This window comes from Pongo abelii, chromosome 11 (genome assembly GCF_028885655.2).
Source record: "Pongo abelii isolate AG06213 chromosome 11, NHGRI_mPonAbe1-v2.0_pri, whole genome shotgun sequence".
NCBI classification, from domain to species: Eukaryota; Metazoa; Chordata; class Mammalia; order Primates; family Hominidae; genus Pongo; species Pongo abelii.
In genome coordinates, this window is record NC_071996.2 from 81795757 (window position 1) to 81820368 (window position 24612).

Sequence of the window (24612 nt, forward strand, 5' to 3'; positions counted from 1 at the left end):
GATGACTTATTTCTGGGTTCTCTATTCTGTTCCATTGGTCTATGTGACTATTTTTATACCATACCAGTACAGACCCAGAAATAAAACCAAACACTTACAGACAGATGTCCCTTATATTAAACTTAATTTTTAATAATGTGTTATTGATTCACTTAACAATCATTATTTAGTGGAGCTAAATTTATTTATTAGAATACGTGTGTTTTAGTGTTGGGAATATGAGGATGAATAAGATATGCTTCTGGCAAATAAATTAGCTTTTCATTTGTTTCTTTGCAATATTTCTCTGCAATATTCCAGAGACAGTTGTGTAACGTACAAGATGTAGAATAAAGTTTTCTGCTTTGTTCTAAGGCCTTTGTTGAAAATACCCTAAATGTCATTGCTGCTTTTGTCATAACAGCATAGAGGGCCAAAGGCTTTACTAGAATACCCCAAATGATTTCCAAACCCTTTTACTAGGGAAAAAACACCATTATTTTACAATTGAAAACACACAAAACTAGAAGCCATTCATTCCAGGTTTGTGCCCTAGTTCTGCCACAAATTCACTAACTTTGTAGAAAACAATCTAAAGGAATTCACCACTCCAAGCCTATTCCCCAATCTTTTGAAGAAGCCACCTTCATTAAATTATCTATGATGTTTCTTTAAGCTCTAAAAGGACATAATTCTAATGAGTTGTTATCTGATACATTTAATTTGGGCCATTCTCTCTCTTATATTACCTATCTTGTCCAATGAAGAGCTCTTGTCACTTTTGTATCCACACTGGTTAGCCTTACCATATGTATTCCTTTCTACTTTTATAGTTCCTAAATGCACCAAAATCATTGATAAACATGTTTCAAGTTTAATGAGCCACATGGAAATTTTCCAGTTAACAGTTACATATAACAGAAGTTTATTTCCATGTGAATAATTCTCTTAAAAGCTCTTTTTCCTAAAATCAACTTAAATGTAAACAGTACAGATTCACCTTCTTTTATGACATAACACATATTTAAGAGTATATTATCCTTTAATCAAAATAATTTTTTTAAAAATATTGACCAAGATTACTGCTATTATGTTTTTACCTATGCAAAATAGTTTTAAATAAGGGAAGGACACAATTATGGAGAGCTACAGAAAACTCATTTTCTCCATTATTATAAAACATTTTATACAATCCATATTCTTATAAAATTCACTGGTGGCTATTAAAAGTTAAAACAGTAGCCCTGCCATGTAGACATACAGAATTGTATAAACACCAAAGGTATCTCAAAGTTAAATAACATATGTGGGGGAAAAGCAACAGTTTGAACAATCGGCAGACTCACAATCACAGTAATTTCCAATTGACTACTTACAGTACTATCTACTGTGATGAAACATCTCAGTTTCCACTGCAATAATCTCATTTTTGTTTAAGAGTGAGGAGAAAGGGCAGAGTAGGCTGGCTAAAGAGCAATAAATGTTTCCATTTTACTAGAAACATTCTTTTAGAAAAAGAATGAAGGGAAAAGACATTTAAGAGTGTGCAATAGTAGGAAACATCTTATTCTATGCATACGCTTTTTGCCTAACAATCACCTTTATAAAGTGGGTCAGGATCAGCATGTGTAAGAGGAAAGAGAATCCCTCCTTCCAGTGCACTGCAAAAATACACTCTGTTTACAAAGGTGAAAAACTGTCCACCTGCTTTTGGAAAATTACACCACTTACCAGGACACAACATATAAATAACAGACAACTGCTTCCCAGAGGACAAACCAAGTTTGAATAAACAGACAATTCAACTCCACTCCAATGATGGCAAACATCACAGAAGGGTGTGATTTCACTGCTGTGAATTTGCTTGTGAAGAGCAAATTCAAATGTGCAAGCAAAAGTAAGAAACCATTTGCAGGGCGGGATTTAGGCCTGAAGTAGAACTGGAATGCTGAAAAAGGAAAACTGTGTAGAGATTTCCAGATGTTTGAAAAGCAAAAACTCAACATGAAGAAAACAGAGAAAACTAACACATTTCAGGGTAATGCAACAAAACAAGATTAGGAATCCCAGACTAGGTGATTTTCTACAAATTGTTTCATTACAGCTTTTTAAATTACAAAATACTGGTAGGGCTTCCTATATTCCTTTCTGTTACAGCCCTTGAAGAGACCACTAAATTTTCATAGATAGCAAACCTATATGAAAGTTTAAATATGAAGCAATGCAAACCAAAGGATCAGTTTTATCTTATGGGAAATGTTCTATTACCTGGCAAAGAAGAAAAAAACAAAGAAAGAAACATAATGAAAAAAAATTTTTTTGAGAGTTTTGCTCTTGTCACCCAGATGGAGTGCAATAGCATGATCTCAGCTCACTGCAACCTCCAACTCCCAGGTTCAAGCAATTCTCCTGCCTCAGCCTCCCAAGCAGCTGGGATTACAGGTGCCCACCATCACGCCCAGCTAGTTTTTCTATTTTTTTAGTAAAGATGAGGTTTCACCATTTTGGCCAGGCTGGTCTTGAACTCCCGACTTCAGGTGATCCACCTGCCTCAGCCTCCCCAAGTACTGGGATTACAGGCGTGAGCCACTGTGCCCAGCCCATAATCAAATTTTTTTAAAGTCCAGCCTCAGAAAGCAATCATCAACTAAAAGTAAGAACAAAATTAGAAAAGATTCCCCCTCAAAATCATATTGAGATCACAGGTATTATGTATAATTCATTTTCATCCTATGATTCTAAATATGAAAACGAAGAAACAATGACACAGTTGCTGAAAATTCTAAAGAAATATTTTCCAAAGCTACAAAAAAAGCTTTGAAAATCTTCAGTGAAGTGATTAATGAGTAAGAAATAACACCGTGAATTAGAGCACAAATATTTAAAAGTACAAAATGGCACAAATATATATAATTATATTAGATTATATTAATTTAAAAATTATATGGTTAATTATTATCTTCTGCAAAATCTTCTTTCAAATATTTATTGACATTGTCGCCTGTTCTAATTAAGTGACCAACTGATAGAAACATCATATTCTAACTTAAAGACAAACCTTCTTTAAAAATCAAACAATTCATTGCCTGTGAAGAAGATGGAACCACAAACTCAACAGTTTCATTTCCCAGAAAATATTTAAAAGAGTAAATTTTCCAAGTGTCCAGCATTTCTTTAGACTAGCCTATTGTGACTCTCTAAATCACTATTTCCCAGTTATGAAAATCTCATACACTCTCCATATCATTCTACTTTTTTCTGCAGAACATAATGAAGTAGTATATATAATAAGCTCATTTTAATTTTTTTAAAAAGGATTTACTTAATTATTAGTATTACAAAATACTAAATTAAAGCAAACTTCATAGTAACACACCTTAAACAATTATTTTTTTTTTAGAGACAGGGTCTCTCTCTGGCACCCAAGCTGAAGGGCCACTGCACCTTGACTCTTTGGCTCAAGTGATCCTCCCTTCTCAGCCTTCCTAGTAACTAGGAACACAGGTGTGCACCACCATACCTAGCTATTTTTTTAAAATTTTTTTGTAGAGAAAGGTTCTCATTATGTTGCCCAGGCTGGTTCCAAACTCCTGGGCTCAAGTAATCCTGCCATCTCAGCCTCCCAAAGTGTTGGGATTACAGGTGTGGGCCATTGCTCCTGGCCTTAAATAACATATTACACCAAGATAAAAATGTAAGACCAATTTGTATTTTTCCCACCTAACAAATGACATTAAGGATCTTCAGTTAATTTAGAAACAGTTATGTAAAATACAATGATTCACCACAAATCATTTATAAAGTTACCTTTCATGTTGAATTTTAAGATTGCATACACATCACATTCAAAATGGTATTATGTTGGGAGGCCGAGGCGAGCGGATCACGAGGTCAAGAGATCGAGACCATCCTGGCCAACGTGGTGAAACCGTCTCTACTAAAAATACAAAAATTTGCTGGGCGTGGTGGCACATGCCTGTAGTCCCAGCTACTCAGGAGGCTGAGGCAGAAGAATCGCTTAAACCCAGGAGGTGGAGGTTGCAGGGAGCCGAGATCATGCCACTGCATTCCAGCCTGGCAACAGAGCGAGACTCCGTCTCAAAAAAAAAAAAAAAAAAAAGGTATTATGCCATCAAAAATAGAGAGGAAAAGCTATTTTCATGACCTGATATTTGAAATTTTAACTTTTATACTTTTTAAAAACCTAGCTGGCTTGTTTTTCTAATTTTCGTATTTCTTTTTAAGCAACTATATATGAGAAAAAGTTTGCAGTCCTGGACTGGTAGATAACTCTTTGAATGTGTAAAGTCTTTTATTCTCCAAAAATGAAGAACCAAACTTGATTTCATCACACTGCATACTATGTTTTTTACCATTATTTTTAGTGTACTAAAGACATCTTGATATGCCACATAACAATTTTATGAAACGAGTACAATTTACACATTTAGTAATAATTGTCTTGAGGCAAATTTATAGGATTATCATCCTTATTCTCCTTAAGTTGTCACATATCAATTATCAGTGACTCTTATGGTTTGTTATTCACCAGTGGTTTATTAGAAATTGTTTAATAGAGAAAGCCACCAAACTGACTATGATTTCCAGCTGAGTGATAAATCTGAGCAACTGACAAATCTCCCAAACTAGTCAACTAATATCTGAAAGTTTTCAAATTAATATAAGTAAAAAAAAAAAACAACATATTTTTTAAAAGGTAGTATTAAAATATGATTCCTCCATTAAGGATATAAATCCTCTGGAACAATTTAGAAAATGATGTAGGAAAATGCTAAATAATGTTGCTCTCGGCTTGGAATACAAAGTTTAAAGAGAGACTGATATTTAGTTTGATATTAAAATATCAAACTTCAAGAAACAGCTTATATTATCTTGCAGTGATCAATGCAGTATGTCACAGATATCCAAAATCAAGTTTTACAAAATATCCTCCTATAAAAAATAAAATCCATCTATTAGAAAAACTACCTAAATCTCGGAAACAGGCAGACATTATTATTGGGTGTTCTTTCATGCAGTGGTGGGTTTGTATCTTTGATTGACTCTCTATAGACTGATCAGTAGGTATTAAGCTCTGTAGAAGTAGAAGTTAACTCGTAGATTCTGTTTAGAATAAAGGCAAATAGGCTGGGCACGGTGGCTCATGTCTGTAATCCTAGCACTTTGGGAGGCCGAGGCAGGCTGATCACAAGGTAGGAGTTCGAGATCAGCCTGGCCAACATGGTGAAACCTCGTCTCTAGTAAAAAAAAAAAAAAAAAATCCAAAAAAATTAGCTGGGTGTGGTGGTGCATGCCTGTAATCTCAGCTACTCGGGAGGCTGAGGCAGGAGAATCGCTTGAACCTGGGAGGTGGAGGTTGCAGTGAGCCAAGATTGCGCCACTGCACTACAGCCTGGGCAACAGAGCAAGGCTCCGTCTCAAAAAAAAAAAAAAAAAAAAAAAAAGAATAAAGGCAAATAATTGTTTGCCTAACGAGACTGATATATTTCCGTCCAGTGGAATAAGAGACAACCTCAAAGTTTACAACTTATGGATCTATAGAACAATAATTAGTTTTGTATCTAATTTGGTTGGCAATCTTTTCTTATAAAAACCCGGAATTCCTCAAATGCTCTTTGAACCACAGCTTACAAATTACTGGTAACCTCATTTATCAATGAATTGAATAATGTATTTGACTTATGCTCATTTTATATTTGCATTAGAGTCATGATTTCACCTTTAGGAAAACAACACTTTAACATATGCTTTATCAATTTAAGAATGTGGAGTGGATGAAATTCTGACTTTCATCAACTATTTTCAAACAGCCATCTCCATGAACGTTCTAATATTTATGCGTACCATTAAATTTATGAAGAAAAACGTTACTGGTTGCGTTCAAAGTAGCTATCATTTTGCTAAGCACAAATCTAAATCTCAAATCTATCCTCACATTACCAAAGAAATCTGAAATCTAATAATCAGCATAAAGGGAACAAGAATAAAAATATATATATAAAAAAGAAGGAAAAAAAAGATCACTACCCTGCACAAGCATTTCAAACTTTTGCTAAGTCCTTTCAAATGCAATACAAAACATAAAGTTTAAAAATAATAAAGCCCTACATAAATATTACTTTTCCCCTTCATTTTATACATGCTAGAGAAGTTAAGACAAGACAAATTAAATGACTAAACCACAATATTGTATTAACTAGCACATATCATGGTTCAACAAGTTTGAAGAGAAAGGTATTTACCATACGGTCTTTAATAAAACATTTGCGCAGGTTTTCTTTAATCTCAAATTTTAACTTGCAGAAAGATTAAAAACTTGTTTCTCCTTTACTCTCATTATTCCTTCTGTAACTATACTACTTATCCTTTCCTAGTAAAACATTCCCCAAAAACCTACCACTGAAACTTTCATTTTGTAGGCACTGAGATGTTTTATTATTATTTCACTATTGCTAAGAATGTGCGTGCAAGATCCAGAATGAAAATCTGCCTTTGTATGTATTTCTGCACTTAGTAAAGATTCATGTGTGTATGTATGTTCATACACATACTATTTTGATGTGTATGTCTGCTTGTACCTGTTTGTTGAAAAATATTTTTCTCACTCAAGGAAAATAGGTTTCTATAAAAACTGGAAAGAATCAGAATAAATGGAGCCAGAGGTGTTCTTGAAAGAAGAGCATCATGGAAGTCTTTGGTCCTGGATCCTACAATTATGTATAGTCTCAAAAAAGAACATGATTAGATCCAGTATTAACAGGTAAGAGAATAAAGCAATTTAGAACGGGTGCTGGTTAACATTAAATAAACAACACTTTAATGAGTGACAAAAAAGGAGAGTGGAGATCCTTTTGATAATTAATCTCTCCATTTGAGGACGAGATTAATGCTAGTATGACCTCAATTTTATCTTGTCATTAGACAGAATATAGACACTATCATCAAACCAGCAAAACCTATCATAGTCACCAGGTAACGCTGCTGAAGGATACGAAGTACTTGAATATAATATCTGAGTTGCTAAAAAGGAAAATGAACAGGTAGGTATCTATGTCAGAGATAGGAAGGATATATAGAGAAATATTAAGGTTAGCAATGAGAGATGAATATTCAATTGCTGATGAAAAAACACTGGAGGAGTGAATAGGAAGGAGGTTACCTAGAAGAAAAAATTTAGAAAGTATCATGGGCAAGAAAACAAGAAATCATGTGGGAACAAGGTGTCACCAAAATGACCACTGGGTGTATACTTGATGAGCATTGTGGACAGCTGGTAATAAATCTTTGTTGCAGATAATTTAATTTTATAAGGTAAAACATACATTTATGCTTACAGGATCACCACTACTCTTAACAAAGTTTTTAAAATATTTTTTTAAATATTTATACAAGATGTACAAACACAGGCTTAATTACAACAGCCTAAATTATCCAAAATAATATCAAGAAAAATAATTTGCAATTAAACAAGCATCTATGTTGGATTTAATTATATAGAGCTCTAAGTATCATTTAATGGATAGTGTTGAACTGCCCCCTTAAAGCCAGGTTTGCCTGGCAGCGTATTAACCAGCATTTGAAATTACTCTCACCTCATTAGGAAATTGGGCTTTTAATAAGTGCCTAGTGCTTTCTTACTTGAGAAAATATCCTACCTGAATCTCTTCAATGTCTAAGAAAACATATTGATATAAGAAGTTTTAATGCTTCTGTTTTAAAACAACAATCTATGACACCACATCAAGGTAGACAGAAATTCTGTCTTCTATTTTATCCTCCAAGATGCAGGGTATTTAGTCACTATTAATTTATATAACATAAGACCCAACTACCAGAGCATCTCTGAGCAGATGCCTATATAGTTTAAGCAGGATGTGACAGGTGCCTCATAAAAGGGATCTTCCGTGGTACTGGGTGTTCATAGCTTTAGTTTCGGCTATTTGCCCCTGGTTCACTTTGCATTGTCTCAGAGCAACATTCCCTGCATGCCCCAGGCCATGAACTGCAGACCTCACTGGCTGTCTGAAGTCTTCACTCACCATGCTTCTGACTCTTGAAGCAACATTCAGACCTCCTGGCTTCAGCTTTTACTTTCTTCCCTCACTATGCTTTTGTCTCTTTTTGTTGGGGCGCAGTTTTCCAATCAACTACCAGGGCAACACCCCTCCTAATGTGATCCAGCAGCCTTGGTCATCTTCCCTTACATTACTGGCACACATCCTTCCACAAAGTCTACATAATAGTCAAGTCTACCAATGACAAAAGTTGAAGAGAAAACTGGGAAAAAATTCTGGCTCCTACTTAGGATGTAGAAAGTTGGAAAGAGCATGGCTCCAACTCTTATATAACAATGACCAAAAAAATGCAAGTTAATCCGAAAAACTACAACTTTTCTGAAGCCACTGGAGAGCTAAATTCACAAGGAAACCAATTAACCTGGAATCTAAGGAAAGATCTGCATCTTCAAGAAGATGGAACTGGAGTACTTGCTTACCTGGGAAAAATGCCAGACCTGATGCCAGCCAGGTAGGAATTTAGGTTAAAATTTTTAATGAATCACTAAGGCCAAATGTGGGCTAGTGTGAAAGTACAGAACCCATGGGAAGTACAGACGCAAGAAGAATTCATACTCACTTGGAGGCTGAATCTCCAGGGGAAAGATCTCTGCAGGAGTCATGAGAAAGACTGGAAATAAGAGGAATAAGAGATTTGAAAAAGCCTCTCTTGGAGCACAGGCCTGGGTGAGGGGAAGAGCAGCCACTAAAGGAAAGGCATGAAGCACAGCCCAAAATCTTCAATGCTATCTCTCCTACGAAAAAAAAAAATCTAAGAGTGCTGCGGAAAGGACTGAAAATCCTGCTGACCTTAGAGGACAACTGAAGTCCCACCACATAGAGGACAACTGAAGTCCCATCACAGGTGGAAGAAGGGAAAAGACAAGACTATCACAGGGGAGGGAGTAGAGACAGGAATATATTATAAACCCGAACTATCATAGGTTCCCAAAACTGGGGGAGGGGCAACATTACCCACTAGGCTGAGGGACACAGAGCCTACCTAAGATTGAGGCTGAATAAGAACAACAGAGAATGCCTCTCTAACAAATACTGAATAACAAGTAACAGCAGCCTATTGCTGAGGGTCAACTGTATACAGACTTTCTCTGAGGCACAGGTACAAAGGAAAGACCTAGAGCAGAGGGTAGAACAAATAATGAAAAAGCAAAATTCTCTGGCAAACCAGCCCCCATCTTCAACACAAAGTAACTCTAGAGAAATTAGAAGCCCGTGGTGCACTGAGGAAAATAATAGCAACAACAAAATCCAAAGCCAACTCAATTCCTGGTTAGAACTCAACCCTTCCCTTATGCTATCAAAAGCCTAGGAAAAGGGCAAGATAAGTCCATGTGCAGGCACAAATACTACCTACACCTCAGTCTTTACTGTCCTAAACAAGATGTCTAACATTCAGTAAAAAATAACAAGGCACACACAAAAAAGGAAAGAAAATGACCCACTGTCAAGAAACAAAGCAAACAACATAAGTGGAGTAAGACAGATGCAGATATAAGGACTATCAGATAGGAAATTTAAGATACTGATGCTATAGAGAATGAAAAATAACATGCAAGGACAGATGAGGAATTTCAGCAAAGAGATAGAAACTCTAAGGAAAAGTCAAATAGAAATGCTACAAATCAAAAGCATGGTAATTTTCAATGGTCTCATCAACAAACTTAACACAACCAAAGAAACAAAGAGTGAACTTGAAAATGGATCAAGAGAAAATACCTAAACTGAAACACAAAGAGAAAGACACAGGGATAAAAATAAAACAGGAGACCAAAGAAAATGGTGAGAAAATTTCAAATATTGTATCATACATCCAAATGGAGTTCCAGAGGAAACAGAAAAAGAGCAGATAAAATATTTGAAAAGAGAATGTATATGCATTTTCCAAAACTGATGACAGATATCAAACCAGATATCTAAGAAGTACAAAGAACACTAAGTGGAATAAATACCAAATAGAACACACAGAGATACAGCAAAATAAAACTGCTAAAAACCAAAATCAAAATGAAAATCTTGAAAGTGGCTAAAGGGGAAAAAAAGGCAAATAACATACACAGAGAACCAAAGATATAAATAACAGCAGCCTTCTTGTCAGCGACCATTACAATGAGAAGGCAAAGGCAATGAGACAGCACTTTTAATTTTATTTAATTTTTACTTTTTTTTCCTTTTTGAGGCAGGGTCTCACTCTCTTGCCCAGCCTGGAGTGCAGTGGCATGATCTCGGCTCATTGCAACCTGTCCCTCCTGGGTTCAAGCAATTCTCCTGTCTCAGCCTCCCGAGTAGCTGGTACTACAGGCACAAGCCACCACGCCCAGCTAATTTATGTATTTTCAGTAGATACGGGGTTTCACCATATTGGTCAGGCCAGTCTCAAACTTCTGATCCTCAGGTGATCCACTGCCTTGGCCTCCTGAAGTGCTGGGATTTCAAGAGCCACCACACCTGGCGAGAAAGCACTTTTAAATACAGTTGACCCTTGAACAACTCAGGACTGAATTGCACAGGTCCACTTATAAGGGAGTTTTCTTCTGCCTCTGCTACCCCTGAGACAGTAAGACCAACTCCTCCACTTCCTCTTTCTCCTCAGCCTCAAGACAATGAGAATGGAGAACTTTATGATGATCCACTTCTACTTAGTAAATACATCTTCTCTTCCTTATGATTTTCTTAACATTTTTTCTCTAGTTTATTTTATTGTAAGAATACAATGTATAATACACATACAAAATTTGTGTTAATTGACTGTTTATGTTATTAGTAAGGCTTTTGGTCAATAGTAGGCTATTAGCATTTAAGTTATTGGAAAGTCAGAAGTTAAGACATAAATTTTCTACTGCACAGGAGGTTGCTGGCCCTAACCCCTGCATTGTTCACAGGTCAACGGCATGATTAAAGTGCTGAAAGAAAAAAAAATAACTTGAAAATAATTTTCAAAACTAAAATAGAAATACAGATTTTCTTTAGGCAAACAAAAAATGAGACAATTCAATGCCAACAGACCTGCACTGCTAGTTACATTAAAAGAAGTACTTTAGGCAGAAGGAATGTAACACCAGACAAAAAGATGAATCTCCAAAAAGAAACGAAGAATGCCAGAAATGGCATAAATGAAAGTAAATATGAAATTAATTTAAAATTTTTAATTGCTGTAAAAGAAAACAGATTATCTGTAGCAAAAAAATGTAGCAACGTAGTGTTTGTTTATAGCACAGTAAAAGTGAAAAGCATAACAATAATGGGATGGAAGTATTGGAGATATACTGTTTTAAGGTCCTTCTATTTCATGTGAAGTGGTATAATTGAAGGTTAGACTCTGATTATTAAAGATGTACACAGTAAACAGTAAGGTAACCATTAAAATAATTAAGAGACATAAATTACAAGTCAATGATGGAGTAAGGTGTAATTATAAAAAATACTTAGTCCAAAGGCAGAAAAGAACAAAAAACCCCATAAAATCTAGCAAGATGGTAGATTTTATAAACTATATCAATAATTGCATTAAATATAAACAGTCTTACCCATGAAAAGACAGAGATTGTTAAACTGGATATGAAAGCAAGATCCAACTATATAGTGTCTACAAAAAATTCATTTTAAATATAAAGAAATAAGTTAAAAGTAAAAGAATGGAAAAGATACAACACACTAACACTAATCAACAGAATGCTCGAGTAGTTATATTAATATCAGACAATGTACACTTCAGAGCCAGATATAGTATCAGGAATAAAAAAGAACATTCAAAAATGATAAATTGGGCCCTACTCACCAAGAAGACATAGCTATCCTAAATCTTTATGCAATAAACAATAGAGCTTCAAAACACATGAAGCAAAAACTGACAGAAATAAAATAGAAATAGTTCCACATACAACAGTTGGAGGTTGCAATATTCCTCTTTCAGTTATTAAAAGAACAAGCAGACACCATATTACCATGGATAGAGAAGACCTGAAAAACACTATGAATCATCTTGACAGTTACAGAACACTCCATCCAACAACAGAAATACTTATTCTGGGAATCACCAAGATAGAACACACAGTGTGTCAAAAACCAAACCTTAAACTTAAAATGACTGAAGTCAGCCGGGCACGGTGCCTCATGCCTGTAATCCCAGCACTTTGGGAGGCCGAGGTGGGCAGATCACCTGAGGTTGGGAGTTTGAGACCAGCATGACTAACGTGGAGAAACCCCATCTCTACTAAAAATGCAAAATTAGCTGGGTGTGGTGGTGCATGCCTGTAATCTCAACTACGTGGGAGGCTGAGGCAGGAGAATCTCTTGAACCTGGGAGGCAGAGGTTGCAGTGAGCCGAGGTCGCACCACTGCACTCCAGCCTGGGCAACAAGAGCAAAACTCTATCTCAAAAAAAAAAAAAAAAAAACCTGGAGTCATAAAATACATATTCTTGACCACAGCTCACAAACATTAACTCAAAATAGATCACAGATCTAAATTTAATGCCTAAAACTATACAACTTTTAGAAGAAAATATCAAGGACAATCTTTGTGACCTTGAGTAAGGCAAAGATTTCTCAGATTATGACAACAAAAGTCTTCTTCATAAAAGAAAACTGTTTCTCCACCTGTGAAATCAGAAGGCAAAAAAAAAAAAACTGAAAAAGTGGACTTCATCATAGTTAAAAAAATTTCTTGAAAAATGTTAAGAGAATGACAAGGCAAACAATAGACTAGGAGGTAATATTTGTAAATTATGTGTCTCATAAATGACTTCTATACAAAATACATTAAAAACTCTCAAAATCCAGTAACAAAAAAGACCTTATTTATTTTTTTAAAAAAATGGGTAAAAGGTTTAAACTGATACCATCTGTGATACTGTGATATAAGAAATATGCATTTGCTCTTTGTCCCCGGTTCCTGGCACAGAACTCCTGAAACCCTTGTAATTCCTAGGTGATAGAAGCATCCTTTATTACAGTATTTGGTCTCAGTCCCCAGTTACTGACACAAGAGTTATAAGATCCTTGGCATTTCTGGAGTGATAAGTGTTTTTTTGGATGTTAGTAAGATGAGTGGTGGCTGTGGGCCTCTAAACAGATTCAAGATGAAGGCTTGTCACCAAAAATACCAAGGCATAATTAGAGGGTTGAAAACTTTCATGGCCACTCCTCTCCCTCCAGGGAAGGGAGAGAGGCTGGAGACTAAGTTAGTTAATCACTAATGGCCAATGATTTGGAGAGTTTCTGGGTTGATAAACATGTCCACAGGCCAGGAGGCTGGTGCACCCCAACTCCCTAGGGTTAGAAGCTCCTGCGCTCTGGATCATTCTAGACCTTGCACTTTGTGTATCACTTCATCTGGGTTGTTCATCTGTATTCTTTATATGAAGCCAGTAAATGTTAGTAAAGTGATTCCCTGAATTCTATGAATCAATATAGCAAATTACTAAACCTGAGAAGAGGCTTGTGAGTATAGAAACAGTTTTCCTACCACCAGTCAGGGGCTAGAAATGGAGAAGTTAACTATAGGAGCATATAGGGGAATTCTGGGGGTGATGAGACACTTCCTGATTTCTTGATTGTGGTTTTATATGTTTTGTCAGAACTCTCAGAACTATACACTAAAATGGATTAATTTCACTGCATGTAAATTATAGCTTAATTTTTTTAAGTAAAGAATAAAACCATGTATTTTTAAGAAATTTCAAGTCATCTCCTTTAAGAATAAACTAAGTTTTCTCAAATCTTTCTATCCAATATACATTAACAACCTTTTCTCCATATCAAAAATACACTGATATTGACCTCGGTAAAAATAAAAATGAGTGTATAATATGGCAAGTTCCAAAATCAATCTTTATTATCTGACAGTAAGCATTCCAAGGGCCTATATTATACCAGGTTGGAGTTAGACTTTGTATTCTTCAAAGTTTCCACACTTTATTTAGACAATGTAAAGTCTGTTATTTATCAACTCTCCTACTGGGAAGTTGAGAATTAACAGGTGTGGAAGAAAGAATATGACAAACTGCTTAGATTTACATTCCATCGTAGTGCTTTTTTCTAACCTACAATAAGATGCACTATCACACAAGGAAAGTGAAAGAGAGAAAAAGTCAGTAGGAAAGAATGGATAACTGTGTTCATGTATTAAAACTGGCCAGATACTAAAAAATAATCATGACATGTCACAAAAAATAGACTATAATTTCAACTCCAAAATGTCTAGGATTTCCTAGTATTTGTTAAATTTCCTCTCCATAATGCAATAAAAAAATTTAAATACAAAGGTTCTACTTATTCAAAGAAGTTAACAAAGAATGAAACAATTGAAAATGGAAAACAAGAAAGCTTTCATGATCTTTAACAAAATATCATACTTCATTCAGCAAGTATCCAAATGCTGACCATATACTAATTATTACTTAGGCACTAATTAAGCATTCCTTAAGCACTACTTAGTAACCAATGCTGAACCATCAAAAATAATTTCAGTAAAATACTATTTTTAAAGATATAATGGACTTTAAAAAAAGAGATTACATTTACCTCAAAGCCAAGTCTATCCTTTTCCTTCCAAAAACAAAAATGTGTTACTTTCTTATCCCAGAATTCATCTGGCTTTACCACACAAACAAGGGACACCTCAGCTGGAACAACATTCTATAAAATACAGAAAAATAATTACAAATTACACATGTAAAATGAATAATTTACTAAATTTATAAATTACCAAACAGTCAAGATTAAGCTACATAAGAGACTTTTGGAGAAGAATTAAAATAATAAAGAAGAAATTCTCTAGACTTCAAAACATACATGGCAATAAAGAAGAACTTGAAAGACAAGGTGATTCAGAAAATACTTCAAATAAACAATGCAGCATAATTGTACATGTGAATTACTTTTTGTTTTATTGAATCTCTGTACTAGGAATATGTTTAGCTTAAACTGTAAGTTAATTTTTAGTTGGGAAGTTATTAAATTTGATTTTTCTACAATATGAAAAATTTTTTCTAACACAGTCATCTTGGAGAATTTCTTCAAAAGACGTAAAATCAATTTTCTCACTAAAATAAGTTTTTTATCAGTCATTATACAATAAGACCAAGATTTTACATGATTATTAACTTGAAGAGGAGGACAAAAAGCTCATCTTTGACGAATACAATTTCACATTTACTAGATATGGTTACTTATACTACCTAATAAACTGAAATGAACATTTATTGAATTAATAAATATTTCACATATATTTTATCAAGTCCTATAGAGTCTAACTTTAAAATGTATCTTAAATCCAACAAGTTCTACCGCCTGCATTGTTAACAACGCCAAACTATCCAGCTTTCTGAAATATCATCATTACAAGGCTCCTTGCTTGACTTTCTCTTGCACTCTGAATGAAATTCAAATCACTTCCCAAGACCTACAAGGCCCTTCAAGCTCAGGCCCCTGTTGGCCTCTCAGATCTCATCTTACACCTTCCCCTCCTAGCTCACTCCTCCACAACAGCCATGCTAACCTCACTGCTCCTGCAATATGAAAAGTCTGTCCCACTTCAGGTCTTTGTCCATGCTATTTCCTCTATCTGGAATGTCCTTTGCCTTATACCTAGGAGTGCTCCCTCAGTTTATTTAAGATTCTATTCAAATATTCCCTCTTCAGAGAGGCCTTCCCTGTCTACCCTACCTAAAGTGGCATCATGTGACTCAGTCTCTTTTACTGCTGTATTTTTCTTCATAGCATTTATCACCATGGGCTGTTACATTTGCTTAACTGCTTATTGTCTAACTCTTCAAGTAGAATATAAAATAATAAAGATAATAAAACCTTCCCAATGGCAGGTACCTTATCTATCCTGTCACCTCTATATTTCTAGTGTTTATGACAAATGTCTCACATATATAATAGAACACATGCTATAAATATTTGTTAAATAAATGAATCCTCATTAACAAGTAGATCTCATTCTCTTAATTTTACAGGAGAGTAATTTGAGCTTCAGAGAAACAAAGTCACTTGTCTAAGATAACAGAGTTAAAAAGTCATTGAGCTGAATAGAAACCACCTCTGTCTGACTCTAAAGTTCTACTAGACTACTTCATATGCTCTGAACCTGGGGTCAATATATTCTTTCCGAAAGGTCCAGATAATAAGTTATTTTAAGCTTTGCAGGCCATAATGTCTCTATTGCTACCACTCAGTTCTGTCAGGATAGTATGAAAGCAGCCACACACAACATATAAATGAATGGGCATGGCTGAGCTCCAATAAAACTTAATAAATTCAAGGGCCCAACCTCTGTTCTAGACCATAAATTGCAGCACTGAATAATTATAATAATAATTACTATTATTACTATTCAGGGAAAAATGGAAAACCTTTGGAGGTAAACATGCACACATCATAAATCCAGCATCCTCTGAAACAACTGGATTGTGACTAAGGTAAGTAAAATAAATTCAATGGTATCAAAACTTTTATCAGAGGGGCTGGAAAATTTAAGATAAATTTGAGCTTTATTCATATATTGCCTTGTGGAAGATTACTATTTCAAAATCATTGAATATGAAAGCTGTGAGAAACAAGAGAAACCACACCCCTCATTTTAGAGAATACCAATTATAGGCACTGTGGGGTTCCAAACAGCTGGTCCCAACACCTTCCGAGATGAAAGCAATGAATGACTTCATATGTAGAAACTGTTTGACTAGAAGTAAAAAGGTCATTGCAACTTCTGAAAATGTTAACTATTAATAAATCCAAAAGTTGTTAAAATACCTATCAGAAAAGAAATCGCAAGAGGGGATTAAATCATCCATTGTTTGTTCTTCAAAACTGCCACTGATCAAAGTCCAGTTCAAACAGCAAGTCCCAAACAGCTCATCTGTGACACAGTTGAATGACAGGATGAAAGGAAGAACACAAGGTCACAATTAATGGATTTCTTACCTAATAGTTATTTTAACAACTTTCACAGAGAAGAGTTAATTCTCAAGGTTTGAAATATAAAAGTGCTGGAAGCACTTTTTTTTTCAAAGAAAAAGTTATTTTAGGACACCAATTTGTGCTCCCTTAAAAACTGATCCTGCAGAGGCTATGTCCTTTCTAACCCAAAGAGTGATTCTAGCCTGTAATCTCAGCGATTTGGGAGGCTGAAGCAGAAGGATCACCTGAGCTCAGGAGTTTGAGACCAGCTGGAGCAATACAGTCTCTACAAAATAAAAAAAGTAGCCAGGTGTGGTGGCGCTCACCTCCAGTCCCAACTACTCAGGGGGCTGAGGCAGGAGGACTGCCTGAGCCCAGGAGCTGGAGGCTTCAGTAAGCCATGCAACTGCACTCCAGGCTGAGTGACAAAGTGAGTCCCTGACTTAAAAAAAAAAAAAAAAAAAAAGGTGGGGTGGGCGGATTCTAATGATGAAAAGTTTAAGCCAAACATTTAAGAAGAATGAGGCAATGGGTAGAAAATTCAGAGACCACCTTAGATACATGCCACTGGTAAATACACATTTTAAAATGAATAAAGTCAAGGCCTGGGGCTTACTTAGTCTATACTAAGTTCCAATTTTAAGTTATTTAAAATCCTTGAGCCTCGTTGACCTCTTTAAGGTTGTGAGGCCAAAATTAAATGAGATAATTTATATAGCAAACTTAGCACGGTACCAAAAACATAATAAGCACTAAAACTAGAACTAAAACCTAAAATTACCACTTTGTTCCTATCCCTTGAATCCCTTTCTCCCAATTAACCTAAATAAATGATAAAGCACTAAAAACCATTCTCCTTAGTTATCATTTAAATTTTAAAATTATATACCTTTCCACAGAACCCTAAAGTAGCTACCTTATTTGTTGAATTCATTTAAAATTCTTGATCTTTCTTTCAATATCACTGATATCCACTTAAGTGAATATTTATGATTCCATGTTACTACCAACTTATGTTTCCCCTAGACTGGCCTGCCATCAACTACTCTCATTGTATTTGCTTCATTATGAGCTATATGTAAGTCAGAGTACCTGTGAGGAAGGCCCTCTTTACTTTCATTTAAATTGGATAATTCAAATTTTACCTCTCTAGAAGCCCTTCTACAGAAGGTCAAGTGCATGAGAGCAATCTGCCCTCCACATCACTCAAATGTTTCACTTCTCCTTTTCAAATCATATCTTCAATACCCTTAAAATAAATCAACAAATGTCTACTGGGTGCCTACTACATGCCAGGGGATCACATAAACATTCTGTGTGGAACATGAGGAAATATAAAACACAAGACTGGCATCAGATCTCAAAAAGTTTGTAATCGTAGATGTTTATTAAATGTTAATTTGTGAGGGGCTGAAATTCCTGAGGACACAGCTGTTAAGTAAGTTTCTTCTGGGCTACAAATAAATAGTAAGATCATTGTGAATCCTGATGCTTTATGTAGGAAATAGGGGACTAGAAGAGAAAGACATGCCAGAATCACCTGAGAAGTTTCTTCGAACTACACTTAACCAATCCTACCACCCACCTATAGTTTCAGAATGGGGTGCAAGAGGGAGAATGATACAGACACCAGAGCATGCAAAAGCTCCCAGGTGAGTCTCATCATTTCAATGCTCATGCATTTAAAATCACTGGCCTCCTTTCTTAAATTACTTAAACATGACATATTATTTTCATTTACAAACCTATTAGAATAGAGGTGAGATTTACTTAACTGCTTAAATTCAAACCTAAGGAGTTGAATTTGAACAATCCAATAGTGATAAGTGCATTTTCACAACTCAGTCACTGCTAGGAAGCCAGGCACAGTCCAATAAATTAAATGCATTTGCCATTTTCACCAGGATCTGTTGCTGTAAAATAAAAACCATTTCCTGACAGACAAAACCAAAATTACCTGTAGCATTACGACTACTGTTTTCACCACATTCCACTGTGATTTTCTGCCATCCACAATCACAGTAAATCCTCTAGCCTTACACTTCTCACTGAAACAAAACAAAATTACAAAGCATTAAAACAAGCTCCAGATTTCGTTCTTCATAATTCTAAATAAAGAAGGTTTAAAACTTAATCGCATATGGAGTAGAATTAATCTCACTTGGTTTAGTTTACATTGTCAATAAATAAAATTCTTGAGAGTATCCTTTCATTTTCTCAAGCAATTTATTTTTCTCATTTTAGGAAATGTTCACAATTTACAAACTAATGTGGCAAGAAAATTATTCTAAAAGCATAAAAGTCAATGTCTTAAAAAGTAAAGAAATCAAAGCAACATTCAAACAGTCCTACTAGTCTCTCAATTTCTTCATCTGTAAAATGGGATCACAGTGAAGTAAGTTACTAATTGCCAAATGTGTTATTTATTTCTTGTCTCACCTTCCTGCCAGAAGTATAAGATTTGTGAAGTGATAGTTCAAAACAGAAAATAAAGTAAGTTATTAATAAACCACAATAATGGACTTCTTAGCGTTCTTTTGGAGAAGTTTAATGAGATGAGGTAGAACTTGCTGATTCAAAAGCTTGGACAGACCATCTCTAACCCACTTCTGCTCTCACTTTTGCATTCTCAGTCACAGGACCAGCAAAATATTATCTTCAGTGTTGGATTCCTGTATTACACTGAGTGATTTAAGTATTAACTAAACACTTCCCAGAAGTCTAACCTAGTAAACGCAACAACTTCCGGAGGGAAAAACTCCATTCTAAAGGCCAAAACTACATACGTATCATTATCATTATTGTGTTTACTTAACAACTTAATGTAAGGATCTCAACTGCCCTCCTTCCAATACAGTAAATGGAACTACAGCTTTGCTTACCAGAGCAAGATTTTGGTAGTGAAACCTGTCCCTATCCAAACTGTTCCCAGTTACATACATTTTAGGAAAAAATAAACAGACCTTTTCCTGGGATTTAAATCCACCAACAGTTCAGGGGACTTTACTAGTCCTCCTCTTCTCCCTCCAAGCATGCACACTAGTTCCAAGAAGGCTCTTGGAGAAGTCATGTCCTGTTCTACCAAGAAACAGTAAGACCACAAGAAATGAGGATGATATTGCTAAAAGTTTAGAGTGGGAGGGAACAGGCAAGGACAGAAGCTGAGCTTCCAAAGTAAACAAAAGAGTATTCAAGAGGTAAGGCAAACTGATGCATATGTTCACACAAAAAACTGCATGTAAACATTCATAGCAGAATAATTCATAATAGCTGAAGAGTAGAAACAATCCAAATGTCCACCAACTAATGAAGAGAAAAACAAAACACAGTATAACCAAACAATGGGACATTATTCAGCCATAAAAAAAGAATGAAGTACTGACAGATGCTAAAACATGGCTAAACCTTGAAAACATTATGCTAAGTAAAAGATGCCAGACACAAAAGGACACACATTGAATGATTCCATTTATATGAAATGTCCAGAATAGGCAAATCTAGAGACAGAAAGCAGATCAGTGGTTGACAAGGGTTAGGAGGGAAGAATGGAGAGTGACTGTCAATGGGAACAAGGTTTATTTTGGGCTGATAAAAATGTTCTGAAATTAGATAGCATAATGGATGCACAACCTGAGAATATACTAAAAATCACCAAATTGTCTACTTTAAAAAGATGATTTTTATGACATGTGAATTATATCTCAATAAAACAAAAGTACTTTATTTTTGGATGTGCATCACAAGATAAAGGATCCACCAAATATTCTTTGGGAAAAACTAAAGGTAAGGCCAATACAGTGATCACTTGCGGGTTAGCAAAAGAAAATAAAAGACTTGCAGAGGGGGCTAGGTGTGGTGCCTCATGTCTCTAATCTTAGCACTTTGGGAGACTAGGGCAAGAGGATGGCTTGAGCCAAGGAGTTTGAGGCCAGCACGGGAGACCAGCAAGACCCCATCTCTATTTAAAAAAAAAATAAAAGACTTGTGGAGAGAAGCAAACCTGACACACAATGACTATCTGTGGGCTCAAGTAATGAGGGGACTCCTGGAGTTCTCCACCAACAAAACATCTAAGAAGACCACCATGACATAAGAGAGGATACAAGCCCAAGAGTGATCAGCTAGGCAGGGTAGCTGGCTGTTGAGTGGTCTGGAGTAGTGGCAACAATACAGGGATTCTACCAATGCCTTTTTCAGGAAGGAAAGCTAAGACACAGCAGTCCAGGAGAGGGCCTTCCCACAAACAGAAATGTGCCATGTGCCATTCTCATAATGTGATACTTTCTCAACACTGGCATCTGTATCCCTGAGATGCAGGTTACACAACCGTTTTGTTAAATACATTTTATACAAGCAATACATTTATATTTCAAAGCACACTATAAATTAATCTGTACATTAAGACTAAGAAAGTAATGAAGCTTGCAAATACCATCTGTAGTGATCTTAAAGGAATAAAATACTCTAAATTTATCTTTCAGAGTACTTAGAAACATGCTTAACTCTGTCACATTCTCACATTTTACTAAGATGGATAATGAAAATACACAGAATCCAAAGAGAACTATTTCAAAATTGCCAGACCAAGTGGTCTTTCAGGTACTTGAAAGGAAATAGTTTTGTTTTTTGCTTCATCCCTGTAAGTGGAATGATGGCTTAAACTGCTTTTAACAACATATTTAATTTAGAAGCATGTTATACCCTTTATAAAGGGCCTGTTGTAGGACCTGAAGTGCCATTAATAACAAATTCCTATAGCCACTGTTAGCATCTTTATAACTATACTTTAAGAACAGTAATAGAAAAAAAAAAATCTAAGACCCAGCCTCCTAGTTCCTAGTCCAGCTGAGCCTTTCAAGGGTGACATAGCTGAGTTGAAACAGCTATGTAAAGGTGAAGCTGTCTAAACAGTCCACTCACTTTTGACACAGAAGACAATATTAGTGGATTTCTTGGGGCCAACATCCTGCAGATCTTCACTCATTTCTTTGATTACAACTAAAGGCTCCTTCTCTTCCACTCATACAGCTCTGCTGGTACTTACATAATGGCACTAATTTCACTTATGCTTTTATTATAATTACTTGTTTACAATTCATCTTCATTAGATAATATGCTTCCAGAAAGCAAGAATGTTATCTTACAAATGTCTTGGCAGCTTCTAGCACTGTGCTTTAAATACGGACGGCCTTTAATAATGTTAGATGACACACATCACATCACTCCTCAGACATGACAATAGCTTTCCATCTCATTCAGAATGGAAGCCATTGCCTACATGGTCTTCCATGACCTGACTCCTGACTCTCTTCTGATCCCCCTCCCAGCACTGTGTTCCTCTCTCAAACTGTTCCAGCCACACTAGCCTCCTTGATGTTCCCAAAACATGTTAAACCTGCTCCTGCCTCAGGGCCTTTGCACTTCCTACTCACTGTCTTCAACACTCGTTGATCAGATTCTGTAGGGTCTGCCTCTCCTTTCAATCATCTCTGGTAAAATATCTTATTTTGTAAAGTGTCACCACTCTATCACTCTGACTCTTTTCATGCTTTGTTTTCATAGCACTCATGAATATCCAAAATACTGTACACTCAGTATCTGAAACACAAAACAAACTTAGGGCCAACCTGTGTAGAAAAGAGTCAAGAAACGCTTCCATTCTCAACTGTGCTAGGTTACCCACTTAAAATAGCTATATATCACACTTTGTCCCTGTGTTCATTAAAAATAAGCACAAAGTATAAGAAATTGAGTAATTTCTTTTTATTTTTGCAAGAATTTTGAAAAGCTATTATATTCAAAATGTTAAGATAGTCATTGCACGAAAAAAACGATTTTGGACATCTCCTATTAGGAAGAGGCTACCTTAGCTAGCTACACTGCTGGAGATGTCGGCAGATGTTCACAGCTGCAAGGAGTTAAACATTAACAGCTGGAAGCTGGGAGACAAAAGCAGGTCACAAAAGAATGTAGATATACCAGAAATGAAAAAAACCTTTCTAGACACATGCTGGGTCTGATCTGCTAGGGTAAACTTAAAAACATTCCTAGGACAAAAAGAGGGGTGAAACATGGGAGATAACGTGATAAAACAAAGTACAATATTAGTTTTAGATTTTCTAAGTGGTAGACATATGGGTGTCACCGTAGAATTCCTTCAACTTTTCTGCATATATGAACATTTTAATAAAATGTTGGGGGGTTACGTTTTAAAAGCACTCCCGAGTGGTGGAAATTCTGAATGAAAAACATTGGTTTTAAGATCACACATCTAGTTAACTGCTCTCTAGCATCGCAATGGAGAGATCAAAAACACCTTAGCTCTCTAAGGAAATGGCAAGTACGGATAAAAAGCTGACAGCCACGTTTGTTAATCCCAAAATTATGGGAGGCTGATCCAAGAAAGCAGAAGGATCGAGTTTTCATGAATATTTGAGAAGGCCAAACTTTAGCAAAACAATCATAAGAAATAAAGTATCCAGGTATCTATTTTGCCTTGCTAGAATGAGTTCTTTCATCTTGCTTCAACTTACACCTTCTCTGCTAGTTGGCAGGTACGTGTAGATATGCAGAAACTGATTCATCATTTACACTGGAGGAACATCATATGTACATTTACATGAGAAAGAGAAAATTTAAATAGTATAGGCTATTTTGCCTTCCACTGTACTTCCTGCTTATCCACGCCAGAGTGAACATGAGCCCGGAGATGTGAATGAATCTGCTGGTCCTTTAGCCTCCCTCAGTTACCCAGTGCCTCTAACAGGGTGAGCATCTTGTTGAACTAAATGTGATTCCAGTATACACAAACATGCATTTTCTTAAAACAAATCTAATCACAAGCCAAGAATAACTTGCTCCAATGCTGAAGGAAAACCTAACATGTTCATGGAAAGATAATACAGTCTCTGATCCACCCTCAGGCATTTTTCAAGAATAACTTTGACAATTAGGAGTTTTTGCTTTTCATTTGAACCTCAGAACTGGACTTCACATGAGATGCAACTACACTGAATTCTATTCATTTGAAGTACAAAAAGGCTCTAAATTGGTGTCAGGAATCGTGGACTCTCATCCCAGATGTGCGACTCACTAGGTGTGAGATCTTGGGCAAGTAACCATAACCTCTGAGTTTCAATTTCCTCAACTACAAAATAAGGCAGTTGGCTCAGATGGCACTTGACATATTTAACCTTCTATGAATCCATCTATGAATTTTTTTTCATAATTTGTAAGCTTTAAGTCTGGCTAACCATGGTTACCTAAAAAGCAGTTTGTAATCTAATGATGAACAAGTTAGCAAGCCACAGCTTGGGGGATTAGCAAGATTATTGCTAATGCAATTAGCTAATGCTAATACTAATGCATTGACTACAGGTTCTCATCATTTTCACCCCCAGAAACTGAAAAAATTGAGAAAATTTTCACATGAAGACCTCTATTTCCACAATATTAAAAAAACAAACAGCAACAGAATCATTAAATTATAGAACACTATTGGATGCAGGTGCGATTAAAATCAGTTGTTTTAACCCCATACTCTGCAAGGTGGTTTAAATGGAAAAAAGCTATTGTGTCAATAAAATGCAAATACAGGAAAAACATACAAAGAATTGTTTACTCTGATGAAAATG

The 24612-nt window shown here is 35.7% G+C and overlaps 1 protein-coding gene across 3 annotated transcripts in view; it reads right to left on the reverse strand.

Annotated features, from left to right (window-relative positions):
* The window catches only part of SESTD1 (SEC14 and spectrin domain containing 1), a 151536-nt gene that overhangs the window by 48773 nt on the left and 78151 nt on the right, over positions 1-24612 (reverse strand). For all 3 annotated transcript variants that reach the window (XM_024243509.3, XM_024243510.3, XM_054549560.2), the window contains 2 exons: positions 18936-19026; positions 14597-14710 (listed from right to left, as the gene is read on the reverse strand). In XM_024243509.3, the coding sequence (XP_024099277.1) occupies positions 14597-14710; positions 18936-19026 (205 nt within the window). The remainder of the gene's footprint in view (positions 1-14596; positions 14711-18935; positions 19027-24612) is intronic.